Genomic DNA, 14,313 nt, shown 5'->3' on the forward strand with positions numbered 1-14,313 from the left:
GCCCCGGCGGCGGGGCCTTGCGCCGCGGGGCGCTGCGGGGCCCTTGAGGGCCATGGTGCCGCCGGGGCGCGGCGGCAGGCGGCAGGTGGCGGCGCCGAGTCCGTCCGGGCTGCGCTGGTACCAGATCCCGCTGCCATCGGCGCGTCTGTCCCCCGCCGGCCTCTTCAGCGCCTGCTTCCGGGCCGGCCTTTGGCGCTACCGGCAGCTGCGGGTGCTGAGGCGCCCGCGGCTGGGCCGCCCCTTCGCCCTGCTGCCGGCCTGGCGGGGCGAGCGGCTGCCGGCGGGGCGCCGCGGGGGCCCGACGCCGCGGGCCCGGCCCCCTCCTCGCCGCCGTCCTCGCCCGCCCGCCGAGCGCCGCCCGGCCCCCGCGCCGGCCCGTGCCAAGGGCGGCGCAGCTGGCGGGCACCGGCTTGCCCGCCCCGCGCGGCAACGAGGCGGCCGGAGATCCTCGCCGGCGCACGCCCCGCCCCGGGCGGCCCCGGTGCCGGCCGGCTGTCGGCTCAGCCCCGTGCTGGCCGTGGCGTGCCCCGGGGGGGACTGCGAGCACCGTGCCGCCAGTGAAGCCGACGGCCTCCAAGGGCATGCGCTGGATGTGGCGAGGGAGCGGGTGGCCCCCGGGGACAGCGAGGACATCCTCATCCCGCTGCGGGACCTGCTGCTAGCGGGCGACGAGCCCCGGAGCCCCGCAAAACGTAACCGGGTAGGTCCCTGCCTGGCGCCCGTGGGCGCCCAGCACCTTCCCGGTGCCCCTTGGGCGCCACGGGAGCTGCCGAGGGATTAATGCTCTCTTGCCCTGTGCCTGCAGCTGAATCATCTCACCAGCAGCCTGGATCCGCTCGTCAACAGCCTGGATTCGCTGGTCGAGGAGCAGAGGTGAGGCAGGCGCCCGTGCGGCCCCAATACGGCGCCTGGTGCCCACGCCGTGGCCTAACCGCCTCAGTGGCAGGCAGCAGCACCGGGCTGCCGCGTCGCGGAGCAGCCCGGAGTGGGTATGCAGAGACGACGCCAGCCCGCAGGAGTCCCCGGACGAGGATGCACCGCTGCCCGAGGAGCACAGGTAACGCCACGGAGAGCGGGTGCCGCGGCCGCCGGGCCCAGTGCCACGGCGGCTGTGCCCTCCCGCCCGCAGGCTCTTCCTGGCCCGCTTTGCCATCAAACCGGGGCTCATCCCGGCCGTGCACCCCGGCGAGCCCGTCTTCTGCGGCCGCCCGCTGCCGGCGCCCGCCCTCGACGCCCGCGGCCTACAACCTCAGAGCGCCCTGGAGGGGCTGTTCCTCCGGTGAGAGCTGGCACCCGCGTGGTCGTGCGCGTGTGTGCGGGTGGGTGTTTACACCCACGGTTTTTGGGTGGGTTTTGTTTTTATTTGTTTTCCGTGGTCACGCGCATGCGTCTGTCTCACCCTCCTCAGCGCCTCGCCCGCCTGCCAAGCAGCCTTCGTCCGTGAGGGCCACCTCAGCCTGCTGTACCGCTGCGTGCCCGTGTGCCCGCTGCCCGTCCTGCGCTGGCTCTTCCAGGTAAGCCAGACCCCGGGGCAGGAGGGTGCCTGTGTCGCAGCCATGCCCCGGCGGTGCCGTGCCCGTGACGCCCTCCCTGCCTTGCCAGCTGATGGCCCTCTGCCCGGATACGACCAACGCTTTCCAGACGCTGTGGGAGATCAACGTGCACCGGCTGAGCACCGTGGGTGAGCGCGGGGCAGGCATGGGGCTGCCTTAACCCCAGGTGCCCGTCTCCCGCCCCACTCTCACCGGCCCCCTCGCCCCCAGGGGAGCCCTGGTGCCCCACGGTGCCTGAGATCGGCCAGACTTTCTGCCGCCTGGGTGCCAACCTGGGCGCCCTGCACCGCCAGGGCTTGCTGCCCCTGGAGCTGTGCCCCGTGGACAGGAGGTGAGGCCAGGATCGGGACGGGAGACTCAGGACGCCGGGGTCCGCTCAGGTGCCCTGGCGCTGACCCGTCTCTGCTTCCTGCAGGCCCCCGGACCTTCCGCAGCGCCCGGGGCGGGCGGACGCCAAGGCCCTGGCCCTGGCGTCGCAGCTCAGTGACATCTGCAAGGTGGGAGCGTGGCGCCCGGCCCGCGGCGGGACGCAGCGCCCGCTGCGGTGGGCAGCCCAGCGCAGCGGGGGGGTGGCTGCGTGCCCCGGGGCTCGCGTGGCGGCACGCGGACGCCTCTGCGCTGGCTAATAACCCTCGTTATCTCTGCCCGGCTAGTCGGGCTGCTGATAACGAGGGTCATGCCTGGAGCGGCGCTGATGCCAGCTCCTGGAGGGGTGCCCACTGGGGCTGCTGCCAGCCCTGCCAGCCTGTCCCTGGCGTGGGCACGGGGGTGGTTTGGGGGTGTTTTCCAGGTCCTCGGTGCCCGGCTCACACGCTGCCTTCCCCTGCCAGCTCCTGGCACTGTGCGTGGTCGCCCAGCCGGGCCGCTACCCCGACCGGGCCCGCCTGGTGCTCCTCACCCTGCTCTGCTTCCTCGGCCTCGACCGGGCGCTGCGGTGCCAGCCCCTGCCCGAGCTGCAGCACCTCCTGCACTGCCTGCTGGAGGGCATCGGCGACTGGCAGGAGCAGGTACCCGGGGCTGCCCGCCCCGAGGCGAGGAGGGTTCTGCTGCACATCCCCAATGCAATGAGGCGGGTGGCAGCCCTGCGCCGTGCCCCCGCAGGGCTCTGCCGCCCGGGGTGGGCAGGGGGGGCAGCCCCAGGCCCGCCCTGCCCATCGCTCAGCACCTCCTGCTCTCCCCAGCTGCCCGATCTGTGCCTGTCCCTGTGCCAGGTCTCCCAGCACCACCATAACCTGGTGGCCGTCGTGCGGCTGCTCCCGGATGTCACAGCCAGAGGCAGGTACGTGCCCGCGTGCTGGCACTACCCACATCCCACCCCCAGGCAGAGCCGGGGCGGCGTTGCTGGCATCCCGCCGGGCATCTTGTGCCCCCCGCCCAGCGTTTACGGGGGGTCAAGCTCCCTTGTGCCACACGGGAGCCTGGCATGGCCCTGCAGGCGCCGTGCCAGGGCCGGGCTGGGATGCGTCTCGCTCTAATTCCTTTATTCCAACCGGCTGCACAGGCACAAAGCAGGCAGGAACCGGCTGCCGGCTCCACTCGGGCCGCTGCCGCACCGCGCCACGGGCGTCCGGAGGGCACCGGGGACCGAGATTGCGCCGTGCCAGGCGTTACACATCATGATGCTGCTTGGCACACACGGGCATCACGGCGGGCTGCAAGGGCACGAGCTTGCACCTCTGCCCGTGCAGCCCCGGCCCTGAAACCCTTCTCACGCTCTTCCCTTCTCCCCAGGGAGCTTCGCAGGCGCCTCAGCCTCTGCATCATGGCCCGACTGCTGGGGGAGCCGCTGGGCACAGTGCTGCCCGGCCGGATGCGAGCAGAAGTGGGTACAGCCCTGGCGGTCCCTCGTTTTCGGGGGGGCTCTGGTACCGTGGTGCCTCTGCCGAGGCGGTACGGGGTGCAGGGGGGGGCCCTGACGCCCGCTCTCCCGGCCAGCTGCAGGCACTGTGCAACCTCCTGGCGCTGGTGCGGCCCGCCACCCTGCAGCGCCTGGTGCTCGCCGAGTGCCAAAGCGAGCCGGAGGACCCCGACCAGGAGGTGGGCGCCCCATGCCCGGGAAACGGGCGCTGCGCCGGCACCGGCGCCGCTTCCTGGGGTACCTGCCGCCATGCCGGTTTAGGCCGGGGGCGAGGGTGCCCCAGGGCAGCGCCAAGCCGTGCCCGCTCTCGCCCGCAGGCCTGCTACCTGAGCCACAGCCTCCTCATCCTCGCCAACGCCGTGGTGGGCACCGAGCGCCTGCTGGATGAGCAGCGGGTGAGCGGGGAGGGCGCGGGGGGCCGCCCCAGGGGTGGTACCCCTGCTGCCGCCTTGACACCCCACCCCCACCCCGTCCTCCCGCTCCCCCCCACCCGCAGGGCCACCTCGAGCACCTCTGCACCCAGCTGGACCGGCAGCTTGGAGCCGGCCTCCGCGAAGGCTCCGGCCTCCTCTTCCGCACCCAGCTGAAGGGTTTGGCCACCCTCACCTACGTCAAGTGGCAGGACCTGCTGGCCCAGGGCCCGCCGTGGGTAAGGGGCACCCCGGGGTGCTCTGGCCCCGCACCGGGGTGGGGTGGGGGTGTGGCGGGGGGGGGGGGCTGGCACGGAGCCGAGCCCCACGCCGCCGCCGCGTCCCCGCAGATGCAGCCCTGCCGCCGCTGGACGGAGCCGTAAGCGCACCGGGAGGAGCCGGGCGCAGCCCCGCGGGGCGCCCCGGGGAGCCCCCACCCCAATAAACACCCCTCTCCCTCGCCTCGTGCCCGCTGTCGCCCGCACCGCCTGCTGCTGCGTCCCCGGCTGGGAAGGGGTGCCGAGGTGGGCTGAGCCGGGCCCAGCCGTGCTGAGCTGTGCTGGGCCGAGCCGAGCTGGTCCCAATGGACCCAAGCCCTGCTGAGCCAAGCTGAATTGAGCTGGGCTGAACCAGGCCGGGCCAAACAGACCCGAGCCAAGCTGAGCTGAACGGTCCAGGGTTGGCCAAGCAGAGCTGAATAGATCGGGGCCGAATGGCGCCGGGGCCGAAGTGGGCCAGGCCGGGCCGAAGTGAGCTGCGCCGAACGGAACCGAAGCAAATCGGGCCGGGCCGAGCCGAATCGGGCCGAACTGACCCGAGGCAAATTGAGCCGGGCCGAGCCGAGCCGGGCCGGGCCGAGCCGCCCGCCCCCGGCTGACGTCACGGGGCGGGCCGGCGCGGGGCAGCGGCGGGCGCGGCGGCGGCGGCGGCCCCGGGCGCGGAGCAGCGCGCAGCCCCGGCGCGGCGGCGGCGGCGGCGGCGGCCCCGAGCGCGGCCCGCAGCACCCGGCGCGGCCCCGGCGGCGGCGCGAGGTGAGGGCGGCGGCGGCCCCGGCCCGGCCCGGCCCGGCCCGGCTCGGCCCCGCCCCGGTATTGTTGTGGCGGAGCCGCGGGGGCGGGGGGAGGAGGGGGCGCTTTGTTCCTCCCGGTACCGGGGGGTGGCGGGGGGGGGGGGGGGGGGGGGGGGGGGGGGGGGGGGGGGGGGGGCGGGGCTGCGCCGGGGTGTCCCCGTCCCGTCCCGTCCCGTCCCGTCCCGTCCCGTCCCGAGCGGGCCGCCGGGGTGGGGGGGGTGGTGGGGGGCTCCGGGCCCGCGGGGGAGGCAGAGCCGCAGCGGGGGTCCTGCCCCACGGTCGGGATGCCGGGGGCCCCCCCGGCCCGCCCGCGGCACCCCAGCCGTGGCTGTCACAGCCTGGCTGTGCCCGGGGCACCCTGGCCGTGCCCAAAGCACCCTGGCCGTGGCCACGGCACCCTGGTCATGCTTTTGGCACCCTGGTTGTGCTCGTAGCGCCATGGCCACGACACCCTGGCTCTGCTCGGGGCACCCTGGTTATGCCCAAAGCACCCTGGTCGTGCTTTTGGCACCCTGGCTCTGCTCTGGGCACCCTAGCCGTGGGCACGGCACCCTGGTTGTACTTTTGGCACCCTGTCTGTGCTCAGGGCACCCTAGCCACAGCCATGGCACCCTGGCTGTGCTTTTGGCACCCTGGCTGTGCTCGGGGCACCCTAGCCGTGGGCACGGCACTCTCGTTGTGCTTTTGGCACCCTGTCTGTGCTCGGGGCACCCTAGCCGTGGGCACAGCACCCTGGCTGTGCTTTTGGCACCCTGGCTGTGCCCAGCGCGTGCTGCCGTGCCCTGGATGCCCTGGTCGTGCTTTTGGCACCTTGGCCGTGCCCGGGATGTGCTGGCTGTGCCTGTCACACTAGCGCTGTGCCCAGGACACGCTGGCCGTGCCCAGGACACCCCGGCCATGTTTTTGGCACCCTGGCACAGCCCAGACACCCTGCCCACGGCTCAGGCCACACCAGGCTGCGCCCCTGCCCGCTGCAGCCCCACCGCCGTGCCCGGGGGCCCCAGGTTCCCACGCCCGCGGGCCAATTTCCGCCCCCCCCCCCCCCCCACCAGCACTGTGCCCCCAGCCTGTCCGGAAATCCTTCCCCTCCCGGCCACCGAGGCTCCCCCGGGAGCTGGCCGTTTCCTGCTTCCCTTCGGGCAGAACAATTCCCGGCCGCCCCGCTCGCCCCCGGCCCGTCTGCGCCCGGCCGCATCCTGCCCGGCGGTGCGAGGTGGGCACCCGGCGGGACCCCCGAAGGCGAAGCCAGCACCCGGGTTTCGGCCGGGCAGAGCCGCAGTGGGGGGTTTCCCAGCTGCCGGCCGGGAAGAGGATGCGGGGCGAGGTGGAGCCGTCCCGAGGGGACGTTTGGGAAGCGGGTGGGAAGAGGAAGAGCCCGTTTCCTCCTCCTCCTCCTCTGCGGGTTCCCCCCCGCCCGGCCGGGGCGGGATGGGTCAGCGCGGCGGGGATGCCTGGGTCCCCGACGCCGGTGCGGGCGGCCTCGTGACGCCGAGGGCTACGACGCCCGCGTGACGCTGGCGCCCGCCCCGCTCGCCGTCCCCTCGCCACCAGGCCGTCCTCCCCCTCCGCCCCCGCTGCGCCATGGCCCCCCGCCTGCTGCCAGCCCTGGCATCGCTGCTGCTGGCCCTCGTCCCTACCGCTGCCACCGCCGCCACCGCCGCGGCGGCCTCGTGGAGCGCCGTGCCCCGTAAGACCGTCCCCTACGCGGGTGAGTACCGCGCGCGTCCCCCCCCCCGCCCGCCTCCCCGTTCCCGACCCTGCGCCAGCACCCCGAGGTGCCCATGCCATGCCAGCACCTCGTTTCCCCCTCCCTGTGCCGTATTCCCTGTGCCGTGCCAGCGCCCTGTGTCGCTGTGCCCGTGCCATGCCGGTGCCATGTGTGTCCCTTGTCCCTGTGCCATCTCCCTTGTCCCTGTGCCATTTCCCCATCCCGGGGCTATGGTGGTGCCCTGTGTCCCTGCGCCGTGTCCCCTGCCCCGTGCCGTGCCACCATCCCGGGTCCCTTGTCCCTGTGCCGTGCCAGTGCCCTGGGTTGCTGTGGCTGTGCCATGCCAGTGCCATGTGTGTCCCTTGTCCCTGTCCCATTTTGCCATCCCTGTGCCATGCCGCTGCTGTGTCCCTTGTCCCTGTACCGGGTTCCCTGTGCCATGCCTGGTGTCCCCGTCCGCGCGCTGTACCAGTGCCCTGAGTCCCCATCCCTTTGCCGTGGCGGCACCCTGAGCCCCTCGTCCCCCGTGCCACGTCCCCGTCCCTTTGCTGCGCCCCGCGGCCCCCGCGCCGTCCCGGCCCGCGGGCCTGGCGCCTCCTCCGTCAATGGGGCCTTTTCTCCGGGCTCGGCCGGGCCCCGGGGGCGGGCGGCAGGGGCGGGAGCTGGGGTCTCGGCAAAGGCCGCTGTGTCCGCCGGCGCCGGCAGCGCCTTCCGCAGTGACAAAGGGCCCTTTGTGCGCCGGGGCTGGGGGCCGCGGGGCAGGGCAGGGCGCCGGGTGCCCGCCGCCGTGCCCGCCGGCCCCCCGGCTCCGTAGCGGGCGCGCGCGCGCTCTCCACGGGCCGCCGTTAACCCCTCGGCGGCTGCCGCCGGTCCGACGGGCCCTGCCGTCCCTTCGCCCGGCAGAGCTGAAGGACGCGGCCAAGCGCTTCTCGCGGGGCGGCGTCTCGCACTACCTGACGCTGACGCTGGACGAGGCCGAGGCGCTGCTCTACGTGGGCGCCCGCGAGGCCGTCTTCGCCCTGGCCACCGGCACCGTGGAGCTCAAGGCGGCGGTGAGGTCCCCGGCGGGCACGTGGCGGCAGCGGGGCTCGTTCCCAGCCCGCTGACCCCTTCTCCCATCCCCTTTGCTCAGATCTCCTGGGAGGCCCCCGTGGACAAGAAAGCCGAGTGCATCCAGAAGGGGAAAAACAACCAGGTAGGGGCCAGCGGCGGCGGGGACGGGGCGCTGGGACCTGCCACCCCCCTCCGCGTTAATGGAGCGTTTCTCCCCAGACCGACTGCTTCAACTACGTGCGCTTCCTGCAGAGCTACAACAGCTCCCACCTCTACGCCTGCGGCACCTACGCCTTCCAGCCCAAGTGCGCCTACATCGTGAGTACGGCCGCCCGCGCCGCCGTCGCCCCGGCCCTGGCCGCTCCTCCCTGGGTGCTCCCCATCGCTGGGAACGTGGTCCAGGCCTGCCCCCCTTCTAGGATGGCTCCTTGTCCTTGGGAGCATCATCCAGGGATGTTCCCATTCCCAGGAGCGTCAGCTACAGGTGTCCCCATTCCCAGGAGCATCATCCAGGGGTGTCCCTGTCCCTGGGAGCATCATCCAGGGATGTTCCCATCTCCAGGAGCATCATCTGTAGGTGTCCCCATTCCCAGGAGCATCATCCAGGGGTGTCCCTGTCCCTGGGAGCATCATCCAGGGATGTTCCCATTCCCAGGAGCATCATCTGTAGGTGTCCCCATCCCCAGGAGCATCGTCCAGGGGTTGCCCCTGTCCCAGGCGCACTCTCCAGGGGTGTCTCCGCCCTCGGGAGCATCATGTCCAGGGGTGCCCTGTCCCAGACGCATTGTCCAGGGGTGTCCCCATCCCCAGGAGCATCATCCACAGGTGTCCCTGCCCCCAGGAGAATCGTCCAGGGTGCCCCTGTCCCAGGAGTGTTGTCCAGGGGTGTCCCCTTGCCAGCGGCTGGTTTGGGCATGGCGGACGTGATCCGGGGAGTGTGTGGAGGGGATTTGAACCCCATCTCTCGCGCCCTGCAGGAGCTGTCCGGCTTCACCCTGGACCAAGTGACTTTCGAGGATGGCAAAGGGAAGTGTCCGTACGACCCCACCAAGGGACACACGGGCCTCATCGTGGGTAGGTGGCACCGCGCGGGGGAGCCGCTCTCCCTCAGCCGGGACGGAGGCCACCCGCCCGCCCGCCCCGGCGCTGAGCCCTTGCCTTGCAGACGGCGAGCTCTACTCTGCCACCTTCAACAACTTCCTGGGCACGGAGCCCGTCATCCTCCGCAACCTGGGGCCCCACTACTCCATGAAGACGGAGTATCTCACCTCCTGGCTGAACGGTAGGGCAGGGCGCCACGGGCCGGGCGCAGGGCCCCCGCCGCGCGGCGCTACCCTCCCTGTCTGCCCCGCAGAGCCCCACTTCGTGGCCTCGGCCTACGTGCAGGAGAGCGCGGCCAGCAGCACCGGCGACGACGACAAGGTTTACTTCTTCTTCAGCGAGCGGGCCGTGGAGTACGACTGCTACGCCGAGCAAGTGGTGGCCCGCGTGGCCCGGGTCTGCAAGGTACAGTGGGACGGGGATGCTCGGGCAGGGGCGGTGGGGCTGCCGCGGGCACCTGCCCTGACGCCCGTTGGGTGCCCAGGGGGACGTCGGCGGTGCCCGCACGCTGCAGAAGAAGTGGACGACCTTCCTCAAGGCGCGCCTGGTGTGCTCGGCGCCCGAGCAGCAGCTCCACTTCAACCGCCTCCAGGCCGTCTTCACCCTGCCCGGGGCCGACTGGCAGGACACCGCGTTCTTCGGGGTCTTCCGGGCCCGCTGGTGAGCGCGTGGGGTGTGGTGGGATGCGTCACCCTGGTGCTCGTGGGTCCCTGGGTTCCATCTGTCCCCAAAACCTGCCCGATCCCTGCAGGGGGGACGTGGACGTCTCGGCGATCTGCCGGTACCACATCCTGGAGGTGAAGAAAGCCTTTGAGGGGCCCTACAAGGAGTACCGGGAGCAGGCCCAGAAGTGGGGCCGGTACTCGGACGAGGTGCCGAGCCCCCGTCCCGGGGCGGTGAGTGCCAGAGGTGGCGGGGGAAAGGCCTGGAGGGTCCCGGCGCTGGCTCTGTGCCTGACCGTGCCCTCCGTCTCCCAGTGCATCACCAACTGGCACCGGCGGAACGGCTTCGCCAGCTCCTTGGAGCTGCCCGACAACACCCTCAACTTCGCCAAGAAGCACCCGCTGATGGACGAGCCCATCCTGCCCCACCGCGGGCGCCCGCTGCTGCTCAAGAAGGATGCTAACTTCACCCAGTTGGTGGTGGACAGGGTGCCTGGGCTGGATGGCACCATCTACGAGGTGCTCTTCATCGGTACAGGTACGTGCTGTAGGGGACTGTGCGGGAGGATCTCTGGGGCTGGGGCCACCACTGATGACCACCGGTCTCATCCCGCAGGTGACGGGTGGGTGCACAAGGCGCTGAACCTGGGCGCCCACGTCCACCTCGTGGAGGAGCTGCAGGTCTTCGAGCCGGCCCAGCCCGTGGAGAGCTTGGTCCTGGCAGGCCGGAAGGTGAGTGGCGTCACGGAGAAGACAGGGCTGGTGGCCAGGGGGCTGGCGGTGGCCCTCACTGTCCCTCTCCACCCTTGCAGAAGCTGCTCTTCGCCGGCTCCCGTTTCCAGGTGGCCCAGCTGCCCCTGGCCGACTGCAGCCGCTACCAGTCGTGCACGGACTGCGTGCTGGCCCGCGACCCCTACTGCGCCTGGAGCCGCAACGCCAGCCTCTGCGTCCGCGCCGAGGGCCTCAACGGGTGAGGAGGAACCCATGGGTGCCCCAGGGCTGTGGTGCGGTGCTCCCGTAACCTCTGCTGCCTCCTCCCGCAGGTCCCAGCTGGTCCAGGACGTGCTGAGCTCCGACACTCGTGCCTGCACCCTGCCGCAGGTGGCCAAGCAAGGTGAGAGCCCATCGCCATCTCCCGTGGGTGGGAGCCCAGGGGTGGGAGCCGGCTCTGAGGTGTCTCCCCAGCTTGGTGGTGTCTCCCCATCCTGTGTGTCCCCCTGCCCGGTGCTGGTGGCTCCCGGCCTGACCACTCGCCTCTCCGGTAGGATCCGTCACCCCCAAGAACGTGACGGTGGTGGCCGGCACCGACCTGGTGCTGACGTGCCGCCTGGGCTCCAACCTGGCCCAGGCGCTGTGGACCTTCGAGGGCCGGGCGCTGGCGGCCGAGCAGACGCTGGTGCTGCGCGACGCCCGCCTGCGAGCCCTGGTGGTGCCGGGAGCCGGCGCCCAGCACAGCGGTACCTACCGCTGCTTCTCGGAGGAGCAAGGCGCCCGGGTGAGCAGCGAGGTCTACCGGGTGACGGTGCTGGCGGGCGCCGGGCTGCCGCTGGAGACGCGGGCGCCGCTGGAGAGCCTGGGGCTGGTGTGGGTGGTGGCCGTGTGCCTGGGCGCCCTGTGCCTGGTGCTGGCGCTGGCCGTGCTCTCGCTGTGGCGACGGCTGCGCGAGGAGCTGGGCAAAGGCGCCAAGGCCATCGAGAGCACCCTGGTGTACCCCATCGAGCTGCCCAAGGAGCCGCCGAGCCCCCGCTTCGCCCCCAGCGCCGCCTCCGATTCGGACGAGAAGCTCTGGGACCCGGCCAGCTACTACTACTCGGACGGCTCGCTGAAAATCGTGCCGGGCCACGCGTCGGCGTGCCGCAACGGCGTCCCCACCGCCGCCGCCGCCGCCGCCGTCGTCTCGCCGCCCAGCGGCATCCCCGGGCAGCCCCTGCACTCGCCCACCCGCATCCACCTGGGCCCCCTGCGCGGCTCCTCCTCCAACGGCTACATCCGGCTGGCGCTGGGCGCCGACGAGCGGCCGCCCTGCGCCGACCTGGCCGAGGAGCTGCGGCGCAAGCTGCAGCAGCGCCAGGCGCTGCCCGACTCCAACCCCGAGGAGTCGTCGGTGTGAGCCCGCCGCCGGCACCAGCGCCCGTCGCAGCCGCTACCTCAGGGCGCCCGCCGCCGCCGGGCCTCCCCCCCCCCAGCTCTGGGTGCCGGGCGCCGCGTCCCCGCCGCGGCCGGGCCTGGTTTTCTTTTCGTGGCCCGAGGACTCTTAATTTTTTAATTATTTTTAATAAAACGCCCGGCCGCCGCCTCGAGGGGGCCGAGGCGGGGAGCGCGGGGCTGTAAATACCCCTTCCCTCCTGCCCCGCCTGCCGCCCCCGTGTCCCCCCCCCCCGCCCGTCCCCTGCACGCCGCCGCCCCGTCCTTTTTTGTATAACCCCCCCAGTGTAATTTATTTGTTACTGAAGTATATTTATTTGCTGTAAATACTTGAGGATTTTTATATTAATAATAAAAAGGAAGAAAAAAAAAAAAGACGGCGGGGGATGTGTGCGGTGCTGGTTGAGGGGGGACCCCGGGGTGCAGCCGGGGACGGTTTCGGGTGTCTCTGTGTGCAGCCGCGGCTGTCTGTCCGTGTCCGTCCGTCCGTTTCCCCCCCCCCCCCCCGCGTCGGCCCCGCTGAGCTCATGGAAAAATGAAAAGGGCTCCGGGCGGGCTGGGCTATAAAAGGGCATCGCAGCGCCGTTCCCAGGGTGGGGAGGGCCCCGGGCAGGCCTCCCCCCACCCCCCTGGGAGCCTACGGGCTGCCAAGGCCTGGCCCAGCGCCCCGGACGCCTGGGCCCCCGCCGCAGCAGGCTGGGGGCACTCGGGGTCCCCGGGGAGGGCCGCGGTGTCCCAAAGGCCGGAGTGGGGGTGGGGGGGGACGAGGCCAGGCCCCGGCGAGGCCGCAGCGGGGGCCGGAAGCAGCGCCCGGCTTTCCCAGGCGCCAGGGCCTGGGAGCGGGGCCTGGCCGGGCCCGGGGCCAGCGGGGGGGGAGGGGGGAAGGGGGAGGGGAACATGCCAGCGACCCCCCTGGCACGGGGGGAGGGGGGCGCCCGGACGCCTGGGCCCCCATGATGGGGGGGGTTGGGCAGCTCGGGGTTGGGGGGGGGCACCACCACATGGTGCAGCGCCGAGCGCGGCGGGGGCGGGGCCCCAGCGAGGGGCGGGGCCCCAGCGAGGGGCGGGGCCCCAGCGAGGGGCGGGGCCCCAGCGAGGGGCGGGGCCCCAGCGAGGGGCGGGGCCCCAGCGAGGGGCGGGGCCCCAGCGAGGGGCGGGGCCCCAGCGAGGGGCGGGGCCTCGCCGGGCGTCAGAGCGCATGCGCGCTGGCTCGGCTCAATTCGGGTCCCCCCCCCTCGGCTAGGTTCGGCCTCGCTCGGCCCCGCTTGGCCCGGCTCGGCGCCGGCATGGCGGGGCCGGGCCAGCCGGCGGGCGGGCACTGCTGCCCGGCGCGGTTGGCGGTGCCGAGCGTGCACCAGAGCCTGCGGGAGATGGACTTCGAGCGGGGTGCGGGGAGGAGGCGGGCCCGGGGAGAAGCGGGGCAGGGGAGGAGCGGGGCTGGAGGCTCGGCACGGCACGGCACGGCTGGGGTGTGGCGGGGCAGCGGGGCGGCGGCGTGGGGCAGGGTGGTGGGGAGCGCGGACGGGACCGGGGGCGGGGGGGGGGGGAGGTCCGGTGCGGCCTTCACGCGTTGTCCCCGTGCCCGCAGGGATCTGGGCGGCGGCGCGGGACGGGGACGAGCACCGGCTGCTGCAGCTGCTGGAGAGGCGCAGGGAGCCCAGCGAGCCCGACCTGGCGGGCTACACGGCCCTGGTACGGCGGGTGGGCGAGGGGAGGGAGGACACGCGTGGGTGTCCCCTCACACACACACACACCCCTTTCCTCTCCTCCCCCAGCACTACGCCAGCCGCAATGGGCACCTGGGCGTCTGCCGGCTGCTGCTGCAGCGCGGGGCCCGCTGCAACGCCCGCACGCCCGGCGGCGCCACGGCCCTGCACCGCGCCAGCTACTGCGGCCACCTCGCTGTGGCCCGGCTGCTGCTGGCCCACGGCGCCGACCCCGCCATTGCAGACGACGACGGCCTCACCAGCCTGCACAAGGTGGGTGGTGGGACTGGGGGATGCCCGGCGACACCAGGGGCCTGCCGGAGCCGACCCCCGCCCCCCCCACCTCCCCGTGCCGTGTCGCCCGCAGGCAGCTGAGCGTGGCCACCGCGACCTCTGCGCCCTGCTGCTGCAGCACAGCCCAGCGCTGGCGGGCGCGCGCGACGCCAAGGGCCGGCGGCCCTGCGACGTGGCCAAGCCCGAGCTCCGGGATCTGCTGGACACGTGACGGGGGGTGCCACCGCAGCTGGAAAACCCGGAGCCACCGTGCTGCAGCGTGTTGGGTGCCGCGTGCCGTGGGGACGCCCGCCGCCACCGTGCCCTGGGGACGTTGGGTCACGCAGGACCCCGGCTCTGCCGGAAAACAAGTCCCCAGCACCTCAAACCTTGCGTCTGCCTCTCTGTCCCCTGCCCCTGGCAGGGGCACGTGGTCACCCAGAGCCAGTGCTGGCCCTGCGGCTCTGTCTGACCTGAGGCCCCAGAGCCTGTGCTGGGCTCCTGGTGCTGTGGGGAGGGGATCAGTGCTGGGGAGGGGGCAGGCTTGCCGTGCTGCCCTGCACCCCATCCTCCCTGGCCGGAGCTAACACCATCCTGCTACTGCCTCAAGCCGCAAACTGGGCAAGCTGCGGGCAGAGCCGAGCCTGGGGCAGCTCGGCGCGTTAGCTGTAAGCGAGCCCAGGGACGTTTTGGGTGAGGTGGGGCCAGCGGCAACGCGGCAGGAACCGTTATAAAAGATTCGGGGCTGCAGGGAGCGAGCGTTACGGCTCCTTCG

The 14,313-nt window shown here is 72.8% G+C and overlaps 3 protein-coding genes across 3 annotated transcripts; all 3 read left to right on the top strand.

Annotated features, from left to right (window-relative positions):
* Nucleotides 1-52: 52 nt before the first annotated feature.
* On the top strand, nt 53-4,273 carry FAM178B (family with sequence similarity 178 member B). Its single transcript, XM_062596650.1, has 16 exons — nt 53-261; nt 505-700; nt 806-873; nt 947-1,057; nt 1,130-1,279; nt 1,409-1,514; nt 1,603-1,681; nt 1,764-1,884; nt 1,969-2,050; nt 2,384-2,560; nt 2,735-2,832; nt 3,285-3,375; nt 3,489-3,590; nt 3,729-3,806; nt 3,908-4,060; nt 4,172-4,273. The coding sequence occupies exons 1-16, from the start codon at nt 53-55 to the stop codon at nt 4,202-4,204; spliced, it is 1,854 nt and encodes a 617-aa protein (XP_062452634.1). The 3' UTR covers nt 4,205-4,273.
* A 547-nt stretch (nt 4,274-4,820) lies between these two features.
* SEMA4C (semaphorin 4C) lies at nt 4,821-11,934 on the top strand. Its single transcript, XM_062596785.1, has 15 exons — nt 4,821-4,852; nt 6,442-6,598; nt 7,502-7,650; nt 7,731-7,793; nt 7,871-7,969; nt 8,629-8,725; nt 8,817-8,933; nt 9,006-9,157; nt 9,237-9,412; nt 9,504-9,648; nt 9,730-9,952; nt 10,031-10,146; nt 10,227-10,384; nt 10,458-10,528; nt 10,680-11,934. The coding sequence occupies exons 2-15, from the start codon at nt 6,472-6,474 to the stop codon at nt 11,522-11,524; spliced, it is 2,538 nt and encodes an 845-aa protein (XP_062452769.1). The 5' UTR covers nt 4,821-4,852; nt 6,442-6,471; the 3' UTR covers nt 11,525-11,934.
* Nucleotides 11,935-12,793: 859 nt separating this feature from the next.
* Nucleotides 12,794-13,926, top strand: ANKRD39 (ankyrin repeat domain 39). The gene is made up of 4 exons (XM_062596891.1): nt 12,794-12,945; nt 13,148-13,251; nt 13,335-13,538; nt 13,633-13,926. The coding sequence occupies exons 1-4, from the start codon at nt 12,846-12,848 to the stop codon at nt 13,768-13,770; spliced, it is 546 nt and encodes a 181-aa protein (XP_062452875.1). The 5' UTR covers nt 12,794-12,845; the 3' UTR covers nt 13,771-13,926.
* Nucleotides 13,927-14,313: the final 387 nt, after the last annotated feature.

Source organism: Rhea pennata, chromosome 28 (genome assembly GCF_028389875.1).
Source record: "Rhea pennata isolate bPtePen1 chromosome 28, bPtePen1.pri, whole genome shotgun sequence".
NCBI lineage: Eukaryota > Metazoa > Chordata > Aves > Rheiformes > Rheidae > Rhea > Rhea pennata.